At 44.9% G+C, this 18,292-nt stretch overlaps 1 protein-coding gene across 2 annotated transcripts in view; it reads left to right on the top strand.

The window, feature by feature from the left end:
- The first annotated feature begins 12,976 nt into the window (after positions 1–12,976).
- Positions 12,977–18,292, top strand: part of GRK5 (G protein-coupled receptor kinase 5) — a 196,954-nt gene continuing 191,638 nt past the window's right edge. The window contains exon 1 of one of the 2 annotated variants that reach the window (XM_079137154.1): positions 12,977–13,252. In XM_079137154.1, the coding sequence (XP_078993280.1) occupies positions 13,201–13,252 (52 nt within the window). In that variant the 5' untranslated portion in view covers positions 12,977–13,200. The remainder of the gene's footprint in view (positions 13,253–18,292) is intronic. The other variant, XM_079137153.1, reaches the window with a different exon arrangement.

Genomic DNA, 18,292 nt, shown 5'->3' with positions numbered 1-18,292 from the left:
TCATCAGACAGGATCTGCATTTCTGTATGGAGATCTTTCTTCATAACTGCAGAACCCAGCCTGCCTGCTCCGTGAAAAGGCAAAGATGCTGGTGAATTAGCACCCTCTCCCAGCATCCCCAGAAATGGCTGGGTGGAGGGAGGTAGTGCAGAAATACTCCAGCTCCCTTGCCTCTGGGTGACAACCCAAGGCATGTGCTTCCCAAAGATTCCCCACAGATAAGTTCTAGTCTCCCCCTCCCCCCGCCCCCGTCGGGGTCACTTAACACGCCCTTTCCTGGCTGCCTACCCAACAAGCTACTTGCATTAGTGTCCTCGTCTCCAGACTGAGAGGGTCTTGCTAAGTTGCTGAGACTGGCCTCACACCTGTGGTCCTCCTGCCTCAGCCTCCCAAGATGCTGGGATTACAGGCGTGCACCACGGCATCCAGCACAGTGATTCGTCTTAAAATCTCAACCAGGTCACTTTCTGGTAAAAACCTTCAGTGGCCTCTCATTTCATTAGAGGAAAGCTCAGATTTGTACAAAACCTGAGCCCCTGCGGGTCTGTGCCTCTTCCTCCTTCCAGATGACTCCTTTGGGGAGCCTCCCCACCCCACTCCGACAGCCATATTGGTCCACTTCCACTTCCCCAACACCTGCCTCTCACCTTGGCACCTGCTGTCCTCTTTGATTGCTCTGGTCAATCATGCTTTTGCCTGCCACGTATCTGGCTGACTCCTCCTCATTATTTGGGCTGTGGCTTTGCCATCATCCTCGCCGACAGGACATTCCTAAGGACTGTGTCTGTTCTTCTCATGACCCCTTTTCTTTTTTGTCATTGGAAACTTACAATTGCAATTTCTTTGTGCATCTGGTTACTGGATGAATCGTGGTTTGTTTCTTAATCATCTCTTACACCTACCCTCGTTTGTAGATTAAATAACCATCTAATTCACTTTTTAAAGCCTCTCAAAACTCGAGAATATATTTTCTAAAAACAAGGATGGTCTTACATAATAACAACAGTACGACACTTAAGATGAGGAATTTTAATGCTATACACAGTCCATATTCAAATCTCATCAATTATCCCAAAATCTCTCTCTCTCTCTCTCTCTCTCTCTCTCTCTCTCTGTCTCTCTCTCTTTTGCAGTACATGGGATTGCTCCCAAGGTAGGGCTTTACCACTGGCTTACCACTGGTATGGCTTTTACACCCATAGTCCTTTTTATTTTTATTTTTAAATTCCGAGACAGGGTCTCTCTAAGTTACTGAAGCCGGCCTTGAAGTCAGCCTCAAAATTGCAATCCTCCTGCTTCAGTCTCCTAAGTGGCTGGGATTAGAGATGTGTGCCTGTTCCAGGCAGCAATGTCTTTGGAATAGACATCTCCACACTGTGATCCAATCCAAAATCTCACGTTGCTTTTAGTTGCCTTGTCTCTGATCTCCTTCCATCTGGACGGTTCCTTAGTCCTCTTTTATCTTCCTTGACCTTGACATTTTTGAACAGTCTGCCTCTTTTGTAGAAGGTCCCTCAGTTGTTTGTCTGATATTTCCTCATGATTAGATTCAGTTTAAATATTTCTGGCAGGAATACCACTGAAGCCTCCAGTGGTATTATGGAAATTACTGTCCCATAATTTAACGGATCTGTGATTGTTGGAGATTTGTGTTGTTTCAAATTTTTCTTCACATTAGAACCAATGCAGTGATGTTTATATAGCCTTATAGTCAAATCTTTGCTACCTTCTTCTCTATTACTATAGGGTGTGTTTCTAGAAAGGGAGCTTCTATAAGAACTGAGTGTTTTTGTGCTTTTGACATGTACTGACAAAACATCTTCCAGAAAGGCTGTGCTGAGTTACATTCCTTCTCCAGTAGTGGAAGTTTCTAGGAGATTCTGCCAATGTTGGATCCAAACCGTTTAAAATGCCCTTCTTATAGAAGTCTGTACATGTCTTCTACTCCATCTTCTTGCATGTGTGACTGGCTGGTCCTCAGAGCCCAGAGGCTGTTTAGGGGAAGGGATGGCACGTCTTCCTCATGTTTGTGGTCTCCCCTGGTGCCTAACTATACTTCCTGCTTTAACATCACTCAATAAATGTCCAAGAAAGGAAGGAAGAAATGATTGAATAATAACATATCACTGTCAGACTTTGCATTAACCTGCTGGGTTACTATCTTGGTTTGGGATGCTAGAATGGCCTGAACTAGGTGGGTTATAAACAACAGAAATTTATTCCTCACAGTTGTTGAGGCGGGAGGTCTGAGATAAAGAGCCAGTGTGGTTGGTTTCTAGTGAGGCCTGGGTTACAAAAGCCAGCCTCTCATCATTTCCTCACATGGCAGAGAGAGGGTGAGAGAGCTCTTTGGGATCCCTTTAAAAGGGCACCAATCCCATTCACAAGGGCTCCCCTGCCATAACCTAACCACCTCCCAAAGATTCCCCCTCCTATCATCACATTGGGAGTTAGGAATGCAGCCTATGAATTTGGGGGTTGGGCACAAACATTCAGTCCATGTAGCTACCCAAAATGTCACTAACTTTGGTGTCCCAAAGTCCCCAAACCAGAGCTTCTATTTGCCTAATAGTTCTGTTTGCAAGTAGTTCAACTCCCAGAAACCTCCTCGGTGCCCCATAGAATCTTCAGATTTGGTCAATGTGGATCCCGGGCTTGCTCTGCGCTTCTCAGCTCTCCTCTGGTCCTTCCTCCAGGAGCTTCTCTGGCCTGCACAGTTGTCTTCAGTGAAAGGCTTAGGGATAACAGACAGGAGCTGCTGTAAGTCAAGGATGGGAGTCACCCATAGGTTCTGTCTCCTTCCAGCTTCACAGGGGTCCCTTAGCGACCACTCCAGATTGTAGATTGAATGTTTCCCTCCTTGGAGATACTCTCTCCCCGCACCCTGCAGGGTACTCACCTGGGAGGACATCAGGTAGACTTCCCTTGATCTTCACTTTTCCTCCTCACCCCCCAGCCCCTAGCTTCTCTCAGAAAGACAAAGACCTCCAGGGGGTCACCCCCCAGTGAAGACTTCCTGTCTGGAGTAGTAAGCACCACAGCCATTTGGGGATTAAACCCGGGCCTCGCTAGGGCTAGTCAAGGGCTCACCCCTAAGCCACATCCCCAGGAATTGCACTATGGTTTAATTCCTCACAAGTCCCAACTTCTCCACTTCAAAGTGAAAAGTTGACCTGATTTTCATGTACTTCTTTGGTTTTTGTGGTGCTGGGATTTGAACCAAGGACTTTGCATAGTGGAGGACAAAAAACTCTACCACTGAGCTGCACTCCCAGTTCCTGATTTCCAAATAACTAAAAGCTCCTCAAAGTGTCTTTCCTAAACAAAAGAGCACTGATGAGCTTTTCCTACTGCAACAGAAAAAAAAAAAAAAAAAAAAAAAGTAAAAAGTTGATCTAAATAGTTTGTGACCCCTTTTAGTCACCAGTATTTCAGAAATATTGGTGCCTAGTCACAAAGCATGCAACATAAATACAAACCCTACCACTTTCCAAGGCTTTTATGGGCAACATCTCCCTGTTCTGTAGACTACTTAGTGAGGACCTCAAGTCTTGTTCAAAGTTGGGCACAGTGGTACATGGCTGTAATCCCAGGGACTAAGGAGGCTGAGGCAGAAGGATCGCAAATTTAAGGACAACCTCAGCAACTTACCAAGACTCTGTCTCAAAATAAAAAAAAAAAAAATGCAAAGAACTGAAGATGTGGCTCAGTGGTAAAGCACCTCTGGATTAAAAAAAATTTAAAAACAAAACAACAAAAACTCATTCAGGACAAAGCAGCTCCTCTTGTCCCCAAGGACTTGGGAGATGGGGCGAGAGGGTGAGAGGTTGCATACAGGTGGGGCAAGAGATTGTGCTGAAAATGAAGATGCTCCTCAGTGTTTGCCTTGTCCTTGGTCCTTCCCAAGTGTAAAAGATGACATGTCTCAAAGAGAGGAGGGATGAGAGGAACACCAGAAGGGAGGTTGGGAAGCAGCCTCTCCACGGCAGTGGGGTGGCAAATGTCCAATATGGACTTCCTAATGGGGGTGCTTGTGACGACCTAAAGCCGCTTTCCTTCTGAGTCCCTCTCCACCCTTAGGCAAGGCAGTTGGTGCCCTGTAGTCTCCAGTCCTGTTCCATTCTGCACGCTAATGCTTAGGTCCCTATTGGTTGATTACTCCCTCCTCTCTGTGTCTCCTTCTGCGGAGTCACCTGTGCCTGCAGACTCCAAGCCTCCTGCCACGTTTCTCTTTCAGGCAAAATCAGTGCCACTTGGTAAAGTCATTACCATTCTCCCATCACTCAAGCATACCACGCTACTCTGAATGGACATAACTTTCCTCTGTGCATATGTGAATACAGGGCCAGTGAAATGCCACATGTACAACCACAAGAACGGGATCCCAGTTAGAGTGAGTTCTACTCCATGTATGTGTAATATGTCAAAATGCACTTGACTGTCATGTGTATCTCGAAAGAACAAATTAAAACAAAAAAAAAGGTCCTTATAAGACAACCAAGTACCATTGCTAATTATGTCACCCTATTTTATTGATAAAAACTTCGTTGATAACTTTAGGGACATAATGACTGAATCACAGTAGTTACTATGTTATTATTCCATAATTTATTAAAAGTGGAGTGAATTGTTAAAGCATTTAAATAGTAGATATTTAACATGTATTTTGCTTTTTGTAGGAAATAGATTTCAAATATTGTTATTAATTGAAAATGTTATAACTCATTATGAGACAACTGTAGCACATCTGTATTATTCAAAATTGTACTAGAGAATCCAAAATAAAATTTAATGGAAAATATTAAAAAAAAAAAAAAAGAATACCATGCTGCTGAGTAGCGGTAATGCTGCATGGAATCAGGGCCTGGTCTTAAGTCCTGACTCTGAAACTTTCAGGGTCTTTTATTTCTTTGGCCTAAAATTTCCTTATCTCAAAAATTAGAATAGTAACACCTACCTCCTCATCAGGTAGGCACAAACATTTTGTGTACTGTATTCATTGTTGAGCAGATTGATGTCATCCATCACTTAGTCCAATCCAAGAACTCCTCAAACTTTTTTTTTTTGTAGTTGTAGATGGACAGACAGCATGGCTTTTTTTTTTTTTAATTGATTTATTTTTATGTGGTGCTAAGAATTGAACCCAGGGCCGAGTGCATGCTAGGCAAGCACTCTGCCACTGAGCTATAGTCTTAACCCTCCTCAAACTCTTAATTGGATTAATTTTTTTTTATTAAGGTAAAATTTACATGACATAAAATTGACTGCATTTTGTTTATCTGCTCATCCATTAATGCACATTTGGGTCATTTCTCCTCTTGTCTATTGTGAATAGTGTTGCTCTGAACATTTATGTACAAGTTTTTGTGTGAATATATGTTTTCAGTTCTCTTGGGTAGATACTTAGAAGTGGAAATGCTGAGTCATATATAACTATGTTTCACTTTTTCAGGAACTCTGATTTTTTTTTTTTTTTTTTTTGGGAAAGAAAAATAGAATGTTTAAAAAAAATCAATGGGGATGGAATTAATTCTCTATCTTGGTTGAGCTGGTGATTACACAAGTGTGTGCATATGTCTAAACTCAGAACCAAGCACCAAAAAAGAGTGAATTTCATTTCATTTTACTGTATGTCATTTGAAAGATTTATGACATAAAGAAAGAAATTCTCATTAACTCTGTGTGTGTGTGTGTGTGTGTGTGTGTGTGTGTGTTGCTGGGGATGGACCCAGGGCCTGGTACATTTCAGGCAGGCACTCCAGCACTGAGCCACATCCCTAGCCCTTCAGTAAATCTTTAAAAAATTAATATTTGTTACAGAAAAAGATGGGAGATAATGAACATATTCACCATTGGATGACTAGGGTTATAGTCCAGCCATCTAATGGACAGAATATTTTGTCATGCTTAGATAGAACAAGGCACAGCTGGGCACTGAGGTGCTGTAATCCCAGCAACTTGGGAGGCCTGAGGCAGGAGGATTGTAAATTCAAGGCCAGCCTCAGCAATTTATCGTGACCCTGTCTCAAAATAAAAAAAAAAATTAAAAGGCTGGGGTGTGGCTTGGTGGTAAACTGCCCCTGGGTTCAATCCCTGGTACAAAGAAAACCAAAACCAAAACCAAAGCCAGGCAGGTACTAGAGATGTAGCTTGGTGGGTAGAGCACTTGCCTAGCATATGTGAGGCCCTGGGTTCTGTCCCCAGGGTTGGGGAAAAGAAAGAAAGAAGGAAAGGAGGGAAGGAAGAAAGAAAGAAAGGAAGAAAGAACACCCAAGAAAAAATGAACAAAGCAGCCCATGTGTTACCATGTGGAACATTCTCTAGGATATATTGTGAAATGAAGAGAGAAGTGGAAGCAGGAACATGCTTCTGTTTATACACAGAAAGAATTCATGCATACAGGTCTGCATTCATAGGACATCTCTGGATGACATGTAAGAATGAGATGGCTGGCTGCCTCTGGAGCGGGTAACAGGGCCAGTGGGAAGGGCAGGAGCTGGACCTGCTTTGAACATGCACCCCTTGGGCATTTCCAGATTTGCACCCAGTGCTTCTGGGACCTATTTAACAATGTCTGTGTCCTTCCAAGATTCATGTGTTGGCATTAAGAGGTGCACCTTTGGGAGGTGACTAGGTCATGAGGATAGAGTCTTCATGAATGGATTATAAAAGAAACCCGAGGAAGCTTGCCATGTGAGGACACAGTAAGAAAGTGCCATCTATGAAAGAGAACCCTCACTAGACACCACAAATCCGTGGGTGTTTTGATCTTGGATTACTTCCCAGCCTCCAAAACTGCCAGCAGTAGACATCTTTGGTTAATAAATTACCCGGCCTAAGGTATGTATTTTGGTATAGAAGCCCAAAGAGACTGAGACAAACCATAACAAAAGTGTCTCCAGGCCAATCTCCTCTCATCTCCCACCAAACACAAAGAAGTCAGATTCAGCCTGGAGAGGAGAGGCTCATGGGTATCCCAGTCGGGTCCTGAAGCAAACATAGGTTAAGGAGCTGGAGCTACAACAAACAGATATGTTTTATGACCTGGTGACCACTTCATGAGCAGAATTCCCTTTGTAGTAGGTGGGAGTTGGCCCAGCATATTCATGGACCCATTTTAGACCACAACATGTGGAATCTGAGATCTCCTTTTGCTCTGTGGCAGCTGGCTGCAGCTCCCAGAGTCCATGCTAGATGGCATCCTCTCCCTATGCAGAAGACTGACAGCAATGTGGACCGGGCCACTACCAGTTCCTGCACGGCTCATTTCAGTGGCTCATTAGCCCACACCTCTGCTTTGAGATGTCACTACAGAAGAGAACCAACTGCTCCAAATCAACTGGGCAAATTAGATACTATAGTCTGTTAAACATAATTGTCAAAAGCTCAGTCTGTGTAAAGCATTATGTTCTTTAAACGCCAAGGATTTGCTAGGTTTCATTTGGCATATATCTAGCCAGCTGAGACTTCAATGTGGGAAAAAGTGCATCTTCCCTTGTGTGTGTGTGTGTGTGTGTGTGTGTGTGTGTGTGTCGGTCAATTAAATACTCACATACCTGTGATATAACCTGTCTTAGGACAATAATAGCTTTATTCTAAGGTTTCCAAGATAATTAGATGCAGTCTCTGGAGCAACAGAAAGTTTGTTAGTTTTGCATTTGGGTTGCCTTGTGAGCCCACCTCACCTATGAGTCATCTGGTTATAAGGGCTCCTAAGGTTCCAGTTAATTCAGTTTGCCTCCTGCTTCTAAGAAGTACTTCTGCTTTTATTAAGATTGCATCCACATTTCCATTCTAGGCTACCATGCAAAAGAAGTGAACCTGGCTTTGGTCATGTCATTCATTCATTCCATGACAGATGGCTGGTCATAAAAGGACCACAGGCGATAGGTGAGCTTATTTCGTGATCTATTAATGAAAAACCACAGGATGTTAACTAAACTACTGGAGAAGAGGCATTTTTCCCTCTCCTGCTCTGAAAGTGCAAAATTAATTTTTATGCTTTGTGTAATTTCTTTGCCAATTTGAACATTTTTCTTCCATCTAAATCTATTGACTATTCAGCACTAAACCAGGGATGGGGGAGCTCAACTTTCTTTGAGCCATTTTGTGGTAAATATCTTTGGTATTTCACTCAGTTTGAAAATTGAATTGAAACCGGTCTGCCTAATTTTTTTTAAAACTGGGTGACCACTTGAATTACTGGGTTGATAGTAGGAAACAGCCAGATTTGAGGACAGAGGTCCAATCAAAGACCTGGAAGTTGTAGGGACAAAGAGACTGCCTTTGGCTTTCTATAACAGATGGCTCTCTGATTCAGGAGGCCAGTCTCTTCTACTTTTCCCTTTAAACTCTGGTCTGGTGGGAATATGGGAATTTTGATAGTTAACTAGCATGGTGTAACAAGCACTGCCAGGCCTAGGTGGGGCTGAGGTGTGCCATCTGTGGTCCAAGTCAGCAAATATTACCAAATGCTTACCGTGTGTTAGCATGTACTAGATTCTACAGAGAAGAGAATCAAAAGGTGCAAAAGAAACATTTCAGGTCTCTGGGTAGAGAAGGTAAATACTTTCCTAAATAGCTAGCCTTGCCACTTATCGGTTGACCTTGGGCAACAGACCAAATTCTCTGAAGCTCAGTTTCCTTATTTACAGTAGAGGTGACAATTAGTGCCTGTCGGTATGACTGAGTGAGGAATAGAGGTTCTGGGTACATTAACAGGGTGAGTATTGGAGATAGGGTTTGTGTCAGGACTGAAAAAGACATCTCATTAAAATTTGTAACACCCCAGGGCCCCAGTAAGTCTACTGTGGGGACCCTCCTAACTGAACACAGTATCAGGGGAGATGATCTTTCTTTTTCCCTAAAGAAGACCATGTTAAATTACTTGGCACTTGTGTGGCTGGGACCATCAGCAGACAGGAGCATTTCAACAAGAATCTATTTGCAAGCTAACTGTAAAGTCTTTCTGTGGAGCTGGGTATTCAAAAATCTACAGGAAACAATCACCTGGCTATACCAGAGTGAAGCCTCACAGCAGGTTTATTAAGATTGGCTGGTTCATCTTGAAACCAAAGGCTGCAGGACTCCAGGTTTTGCTCAGAGGTCAGTTTTTTCCAGTGTGATACTTTCATGACTCCACATTTAACCAACATTATTGATTAGGATGAGACTATGGTTTGTTCCCTCTGACACTCATGTTGGAGTTTAATTCCCATTGTGAGGCATTTGGAGTGTGAACTTAATCTGACTATGATGTTTAGAGATGGGAGGTGGTTAGGGTTAGGTAAGCTCCTCAGGGTGCAGCACCCACGATTGAATCCTGGTGGCTATAGAAAAAGAGACAGACCTGAGGACATATGCACACTGCGTCCCTTATCTCTCACTAAGTGACATTCTGCACCACCTTTGGATTCTGCCAGCAAGATGGCCATCACCAGCTGTGACCCCTTGACTTTGGACTTCGAGAACTATGATCCAAAATAAACCTCTTTCATTAAAACTTATCTAGTCTGTGGAATTGTGTTATCATGACATAAATTGGACTAAGACAAATGAAAAAAAGTTTTTAGAAATGAGTCGACTTCAAACAAAACAAGTCAATAGAATGTAGGTAGGCTACATTCTATTGGTAACATTTTTAATGTCAAATTTGGTAACTACTGGGAGCCACTGATGAAGGGACTTTCAGAGTGGAGGGAAGGTGAACTGGAAGCCTCAGGCCTCCAACCCCCTTTCAGCTCCCATTTCTCCTCTCTGGGAATCCTGCGCGCCTGAAATCACCTCTTCCTCTGTTTGCAGGGTCCTTTGTGTGTGGCTACACAATGGCCTTCTTCTATTGTGGAGGTGACTGCCTCCTCACTTGCTTTCCTTCCTAGTGGTGGGCTCCCTGGGGAACTGTCTTGTACTGCCTGCAGTGCCTGGCACATAATAAAGTTTGCAGAAGAGAGTAAATGAGAGCTTGAAAGCTCTATATCCAGCTGCTTCCTGAGAATCCACAAGCTGAGACGCCAGCAAAGGAGGGAAACTCCAGTTCCAGCAGGATTCTGAATGTCAAAGTGATTATTCAGACAAAGGGAATCCACATTTTAGGATAAAGATAGGTTGTGGCTTCCCAGAAGAGCAGATTCCTATTTACAAGGACTCTGACCCAGGAGCTTTGCCCATGGGAGAAACAGGTGCCTATAGAATAAGATTCCCTGTTTCTTTTGCATTTTTGGTTGTATTAAAACTGAGTGCAGTTGCCTTCCGGGTATTTCCATCCCTCTCATTCTTACCAGTACCTTCCATTTGGACTTCTATTCTTGCTTTCAGCTGGCTTTCAACGAGTCCCTTCTTAGCTATTGATATTTAATAGATTATTCTTCCTTGAAGCAAACCCATTTTTCAAGAGGACTGTGAATTGTTAATACAGTTAATTGAAAGGAATGAAGCTATAATGGTGGAATTATGGACCAGAAGGGAAAACCCCTTGTAGTCCGAATCATTTAGTCAACTCCCTGCTTTGCCTTGTTCTGTTCACTCTGGCAGCCAAAGAGAACAGTCACAATCATGTCGTGCCTGCCAGCCTGAGACAGCTAGAAACCAAGTAGCAGACTCTGAGTCAGCCTACTGGGTTCAAATTTTGGACCCTTTACCTGTTAGTTATGTGACCCTAGGCAGATTAAATAACTCTATCTATAAGGTAGGATTATTCCCTATCTCTTCTGGGGATATGTTCATTGAAATAACCCAAGAAAACAGCAGAGGGCCTGGTCCCTAGTTGAGGATATGTAAATGCAATATCTTAATTTCCTCATGGAAGCACAGATATTTGACCTGCAATCATTTATTTTGTAAGCAGGGTGTATCACCCTGTATTGGAGGGAGAACTGGACAGGCTAACATCTTGCTGAGTGATCTGCAGGACTTATTTATTCTCTCTGGGTCTGTTTCCCATCTGCAAAATGAGGGGTGGGGGGAACAAGGATTTTGAGGGTTGCAAACACAAATGTCTATAGAGGCCAGACAAGTAAAATCACTGGAGACTTGGACTGATAAAAGAGTGGAGGGGACTATGATTAACTAAAGAACTTTGTTACTCAGAGTGTGGTCTATTGATCTGGAAGATTCAAAAAATGCCAAAATTTCTTGGAAATGATGAAATTTCATACTTCAGAACTACGTCTGCATTTTTTACTAGAATTGGCATTTGTATGAGATCACCAGGTGATTTGTAGGCACACGAAATTTCGAGGAGGTTACTATGGAGTATGAGCCATCTAAAGGTATTAAAATTTATTATTTTTTAAAATGTCAACCGAATGAACTTTGGGCTGCATTAGGCCTCAGGCTGCTGGCAAGTGTCCATTAGAGTTGGTGGGTTCTAATATGCTGCCAGCTTTTAAGAGACTTTCTTCCAAATAGAGTCCCTTTCATCAAAAATTAGTGCTCTGGGCATGTGGATAGGTGGCTAAGTCCAAGGACTGAGCTGCTCAGAACAGTATTTCCTGAAGCCCAAGGTGCCTAAGAAGTTATCTGTTCAACTCTGACTTCTGACAGGCAAACTGCCATTGGCCCTACTTTGCAGTAAAGTTAGGCCCACTGACCCAAATCCAGACACTAGGAAGTGGTGGCAGGAGGGTATTTCCACCAGAAAAGAAGACAATCCCGGGCTGCTGGAACCAGAGACCATTCCGCTATCCAAGGCCCGGAAAGTTTGTTCTCCATGCATAATTGTTCTTCGTTTCTCAGGGCACCTCCCTGCTATTTCCTTGCAGCCCTGGTGACAGAAGGTTTCCTCCTTCAGGACAGAGAAGGCCCACAGCAGCCTTCGGAACGGATATCCGGCCCGCAGCACGCAGAAGAGGCAATGGCCTCATTGTTCCCGGGGCCAAACGGCCCCGCCCCCAGCCCGTAGGACACTCGTCGCAGACCCTAGTTGACCGGAGAGATCTCATTTTCCGAGTGAGGCTTTCGGAGGAAGCAAGGAAGCGGGGCTGAGCCCAGAACGGGGTCTGCGGTTCTGAGCCTAACAGTGGACGGAGCTGAGCCCTGAGATAAACAAGTCCGGAATCTGAATGCATTTCCACACCGGCTCGGAGCTGGCCTGGCTGTTGCTCATTAACGCCCCACGGCGGACTCGGGCGATCCCGTCTGCCTTTTCATACCCTCATCTCAATGGGTCTGAGTGTAACGATGATAGTTGGTCTGCGGGCCCGAGAGCGCACGCAGATTTATTAGCAGAGCGCGCCACTTCCCACGCCGGGATCCCCGAATCCTCCGGCGCTGGGGGCGCGGCCCGCGTAGACCCGCCACCGCCTGGGGGCGCTCGGGCCGCGCGGCCACGAACACGGGCGCCGGGAGGCTGGCGACTCGTGGAGCCCTTCCCGCCCTCCGAGGAGACAAAGTGCACTTTTGTTAGGTCGCTGGCTCGTGTGCGTGTGCGACGGCGGGCAGTGGCCGGCCGGAGAGCGGGGCTCGGCCCCTCGTGGGCCGGCTGTGCTCTGAGAACGCGGGTTGAGGCGCGCAGCCGAGCCGACGGTCTTCCATCCGAGCACGCCCTGACCCGCACGGCTCCTGCCGGGCCGCGGCGCTTCGCCCGCCGCCGTGGCCTGTGGGCCCTGGGAAAAAAGTGAAGGGGGCGAGGGAGCCCCCGCCCCGCCCGGCCGGGATGCGACCGACTAGCCGGCGCCCGCAGCCGTCCTGGGGCACGTCTCGGGATCCCGCCGCCGCGCACCCGCCCCGCCCCGTGCGGGGCCAGGACTACAAGTCCCAGCAGGCCCTGCGCCTCTAGCGCCGCGGCGGGAGGTGCGTCCAGGCCGGCGCCTGCGCAGTGAAGGGGCCCGAGCTTGCGAGTACCACACCCCCGGGAGGGACGGAGGGGAGGCTGAAGCATCCGAAGCATTAAAGCATCCGAGGGAGCCGGAGGGGAGGAGAATGGAGTGACAGAGACACGCGGAGGGTGGGGGGTGGGGGGGAGAGTGTTGAGGGAGGGGGGAGGGGGGACACAGAGGGAGGAAGAAGCGGCGGCGGCGGCTCCTCTGTGCAGAGGGGGAAAACTCCGAGGGCTCGGAGCAGGAATAATGCGGTAGGCAAGGCGGGCTGCTGGCTCCCGGCTCCGGCAGCGCGGCGGCAGCCCGAGCAGCGGCAGCAGCAGCGGCAGCGCCCCAGGCGCTGACAGCCCCGCCGGCCGGCTCCTTCGCTGACCGCCGACTGTCAATGGAGCTGGAAAACATCGTGGCCAACACGGTCTTGCTGAAAGCCCGGGAAGGTAAGCGGCAGGGCTGGTGCGTGCCTGGCGCATTCACCGCGGGCCAGGGTGCGGGTGTCGGGCGGCGTGTGTGCTGGGGCTGTGCGCGAGCAGGATGCCCGCAGTGAGTTGGTTGCGAGCAGGACATCTCCGAGAGCTGCTCTGCAAACCCTTCAGGGGTCCTACCCTTGAACTCAGAGAATTTGAACTTGGGCAGAGAAGGGTGCAAGGATTAGGATGCTGAAATATTCCCTAGTTTCCAGCTCAAACCCTACACATCGTGCCCTCTAGGCAGCTGTTGAAAGGTCAGCTGAAAAAGCATTCTTTCGGGGAGAGCAAATAAAATAGCTTTTCGAGTCGGTCTGAGATGGTCTTGTGTGATTGGTGTGTGTGTGTGTGTGTGTGTGTGTGTGTGTGTGTGTGTGTGTTTGGGGGGTGTTGGAATTAGCAGAAGCCGAGTCTTTGCCTGTTCAGGCTGTTGATATAGACTATTGCTGGAAACCATCCGCTGGGAATGTTTCTTAGGGAAATCCCGTCGTGTGGAAGGAAACCTTTTAAAGGCAAAGTGAGATGTTGAGAAATTAGCATGTTCGTGGATTTACCAAAGGACGACTATGTAAATCACACGGAAAATAATTCAGAGGTTCAGAGGTGGTTATTACTATATCTTTCTGAGGTCAGGAGACAGATAAAACTGAATTATTTGGCTTGGGCTCGGTTAAGAAAGGTAAGTGTACTTAGATGCCTTTTGGATGTAAATCATGAAATTTCCTGCTTTTAACTGTCAGGAAATGTCATCTAAATGGAGTGGATAAGATCCTAAGTCATACCTATAAACATATTTTGACTCTTCCTTGATATAAAAAAAAGAAGAAGAAAAGTGGCCCAGAAACTTACATGTTTCCTAAAAGGCTTGTGTATACCTAAACATACATTTTAAGGAATACCTGGAATTTATGTAACATCTCTTTTGCCAAGATTCAGGTTCTGGTGTGCAGCTTTTTTATAAAAGGGGAAGTGGTTTTTCCCTTTCCTGGGAGGAGGCTTTATTTGATACCCAAGGTGGAAGACTAAGTAAGATCTTGACTTTAGAAGGATCCTCGGTGTGCAGCCCATGAAAATGCCATACCTACTTCTTAATATTTTCATTCACCCACTTTGATGAATGAAGGAAGAATTTCTGGCCAGCAATAAAACGATCCATGTTTATCCAGTCCATTCCATCCCTTGTGGCTCCGTACATGCTGTGCGGGTAGGTGATGTACAACCCGCTGTGAGCTGGGTTTCAGCAACTCAACCTGGTTCTTGTCGCACTTTCGCGGTCACTTGTCGCTCCAAAGCAGCCAGCAGCCACCCGGAAGGTTTGTTTTGAAAGCCCCAAAGGGAGGCAGTTCTTTGAAAATCCTGAGCAGAGTTTAAAATATGCAAGTCTGTCCCCCTCTCCCCTTGGCTCAGCTTTGCTGTGAACAGACTTTAAGGGGAGACAGTTACTTGGTGACTTCAAGTTCTAAGGCCTAAGATCTTTTTGTTTTGTTTCTTCCCCACCTAACTTGATATGTTTAGTGAACTAGATCAAGGTGTCCCCACTGGACAGGGTCTCCCCTGGGCCAGGCATGCAGTCCTGAAAGGGGAAGGGGGGGTGAGAGCCCCTGCCTGCAGCCTTTGCAGCCAGCCACCTAGTGGTGGGACACAGTTGTACATCCCAGGGTCCTAGGGCTGGGAAAGTTTTTACCCTCCCTCCATTCTGAAATTTCTTGGGAAATCTTTGTGTATGATGGTGCTGGAGGCCTTACAAGTTTCACTGGTTCCTCCTGTTGCCCAGGGACCCTGCTTCTCAGATTTGCTGTGTTGGACCTTTGTTTGCCTGGAGGGATGCTCTTTTCTTCTCTCAGCATTTGGTTGCTACTTTTAAAATGGTTTACTTAGATATCCATTATCCCCTTCTTCCCCTTCCCGGGTTGTTCTTCCCAGTGTTTTTCTCTGAAATGAATTTTCCGGCTGATATTTTTGCTTGTCAGGTTTCCAAATAGGTTTTTTTCAGTGCCTTAGGGAGGGACTGCAGGCCAGAAGCATGTGGAATGACTGACTCCCATTGGGGCAGAAGTACAGTGATTAGAAGTGCTTAAGAATGTGCCTTTCGCTTTTTTTCCTTTTAAAGTCTTTTTCAATTTTGCTGTGAGGTTTCGCTAGTCATCTCATGGTGAGAACTAGCTCTTGACGATGGCTTTCAAAAGGGGAGAGAGGGCTTTGCCTATAAGGACGCCGGGATTGACATGAATGAGAAATTGATCATTTACACGGAGGCTTCATTTTAAAATTTGCATTCTCCCCTTTCTCTATTATTTCTAGAGAGAATGTGCAATTTCAAGTCCTTCTATTTAATAAGGGTTGGGACTTTATGACAGGCTTAAACCCATATATCCTAAACACTGTGGAAGGTTTTAGAAGTAAAAGCAATTTATTTTTCTCTTTGCAGTGCTCTATTTGGGGTTATTCTATTAAATTTAGTAATTGTCCACATAACCATATTACATACATATTCAGAAATGAAAGCTTCAACCAGGTTAATGAAATAGCTAACATAAAATTTATAGGACATGAAAAAATAAAGTTGTTTTAAAATGTTTAAGAACACTTCTTAAATATTCTTGTGAAAGGTTACAGATGAGAAATAATTGGCAAATGTGCAATTTAGTTTAGTTCACTTAACAAAATACATTGTAAACAATTTAAAATGTGGCTTTCAAGTAAAAGTCACATTTGTCCCAAACAATAAAGAGACCTTGAAGAAAGACACACTTCGTGAATGCTGTAATTTGTAGTTGTCCATGTTGGTGGGTGACTTTGGAACCTATCATTTGATATTATTATTATACATTCTTAAAGGCAGATGACTTGTAAATTCATTGTACATTCAAATTCTTACCATAATAAGACATATCTAAACTAGAAAGCATTAATGAGGCAATGAAGTAGAAAACCAGTAAGTGGATTAAAGTAAAAATTATTCTTTTTAAATAATTAGAAAACAGCAATCAAGCTTCACCTTGTGACAGTTGTTTTAAAATAAGGAAAGACAGACATCTAAGTTTAAAATTCTAAGTCCACTGAAATGTATTTTGTGGGCTGTTTTTTTGTCCTGATCTCATAGGAAAACTTCAACTTGTTCACTCTTAGAGACTGTAGGTTACTCTTCTAAAAAATGGTTAAGGAAAAAAGAAATAAGTCGAGATTGAATTCATGCCAATTTATGGAAATGAGCTAAGTGATTAAGCATTTAATGCAAAAGAGACCCAGACTTACTCTTCTATCTATTTACATTTCAGAATTTCAGAAAATTGGCAGGCAAGCTAGTGTTGAAATAATGTTAGCAAAAAGAGTGTTTGCAGAGTGCCTTTTGTGTGTTTCTTTTTGATTTATTGTCGCAGTAAAAGTTTGATTTTTCCTCGGTCTAGATCTGCTGTCTCACTACCAAGGGAACCCTGTGAAGAAGAAACTTAGCAGGGACCCACCTTTCCTTTCCTTTCAGGCCCTTAGTAGCCATATCTGGTCAATAAAGATGTCAAAAGGCGTTTTGATCACCTTTTCCTGAGCTTGAGCCTAGCAAGCACCCAGTACAGGAACTGAGAAGTCAGGACGATGTGATGATTTTGCCATTTGTCACAAGAATATGCAAGAATAATTTTCTCAGATAACTCTGTGACTTGTTGGCCTGGATCTTCCTGATGATCAAGATTAGGGACCGGAGGGAATGTGGAACTGGGGCCAGGGGGAGAGGTTAGGGAGGGCAGCAGGAGGGAGTGAACTGGCATCCAGCCCTGGGAGGGGCAGGCTGGGCCTTGGGTAGACCTGACATTCCACAGCAGGGCCAAAGCCAGCGCCCACTACCCCACCTCTTTCCCCTGTACCCCTTGTTCCCTTGCAGAATTTCTTTTCACCGGCTGAACTGAAACACGGCTATAGTAAGTGATTAGTGCACTGAGATATCTGAAGCTCACAGCCCCCTAAGAGCTTCTCTGGGGAGGCAGACTTAACATCCTCCCACCTTCTCCCCCCTTGCCCACCCCTGCTCTCCCCTTCAATCTTAAGGCACAGAAGAGCAACAGCTTTCATCCTGGCAAAGGCCGCTCAGCGTGTGAAAGCGTCTGGCCTAATAAACACAATGCTGTTAAATGAAACTGCCTTTTATTTTTTTTGTGAATTTCCTTTTCAGTACTGACAGCTTGGAGGTAGAGAAACCAAAAGCAATGTTTTCAGAAGACCTTGCTTTCTAAAAGAAAGTTTTCAAATGATGATTGTAGTTAATCTAGCTGCCTGTTTTTATAATCATCAGATAAAGGCCCACAAGACTCTCGTCTTTCAGTAGCTTAGCTGCTTCTTGTCAGATTCTAAACTCTAAAAAGCATGATTCTTCCAGTGCCCAAACTAATCCTTGTTTAAATTATGTCTTCAGAAGCCATAACTCTTGTAGTGGCTTGCTAAATGATACCCTTTGGGTCTGCGCTGAAGGCTTTAAGAATTCCCAAGTGAATTTCAGGAACGGCTCTAGCACATGACTAAATTCACCTTTTTACCAAGGACCATTCAACCCATGTCTGGCAGAGCTCAATGTTCTTATGAAACCATTCAGGAATATTTAAAGTTAACATTTGTTAATATTTGTTTCTCAAGATGAAACATAATATTTAGTCATTTTTGAAATAAAAAAAAAAAAATCTTGGGCTGGGGGTATGACTAGTGGCAGATTGCATGCCCAGCATGTATGAGTCCCTGGGTTCCGTCATCTCCAGTACCACCACATACACACACAAAAGGCTGATGATGACAAAAAGGTATTATTGCCATAAATCATGCCATTCAGAGGGGAACCTTGAGAAAACAACAGAGAATCACTAGCACCAGGGGACAGGCTGAGAAGACAGTTAAGAGTGCCTTGAGTCCCTCCACCTTCACCTTGGGCCTGGTCCTTCACGTCAAAATAGAATAGTGAGGACAACGGGTCTTAAGATGTGATTTCAAATGACAAAAGTAGATTGTGGACTTTAAATATAAGGATAATTT

The sequence above is a fragment of the Sciurus vulgaris genome (assembly GCF_902686455.1).
Source record: "Sciurus vulgaris genome assembly, chromosome: 4".
NCBI classification, from domain to species: domain Eukaryota; kingdom Metazoa; phylum Chordata; class Mammalia; order Rodentia; family Sciuridae; genus Sciurus; species Sciurus vulgaris.
The sequence above is the reverse complement of the archived record's forward strand: the minus strand, read 5'-3'. Positions and strand labels throughout refer to the sequence as shown.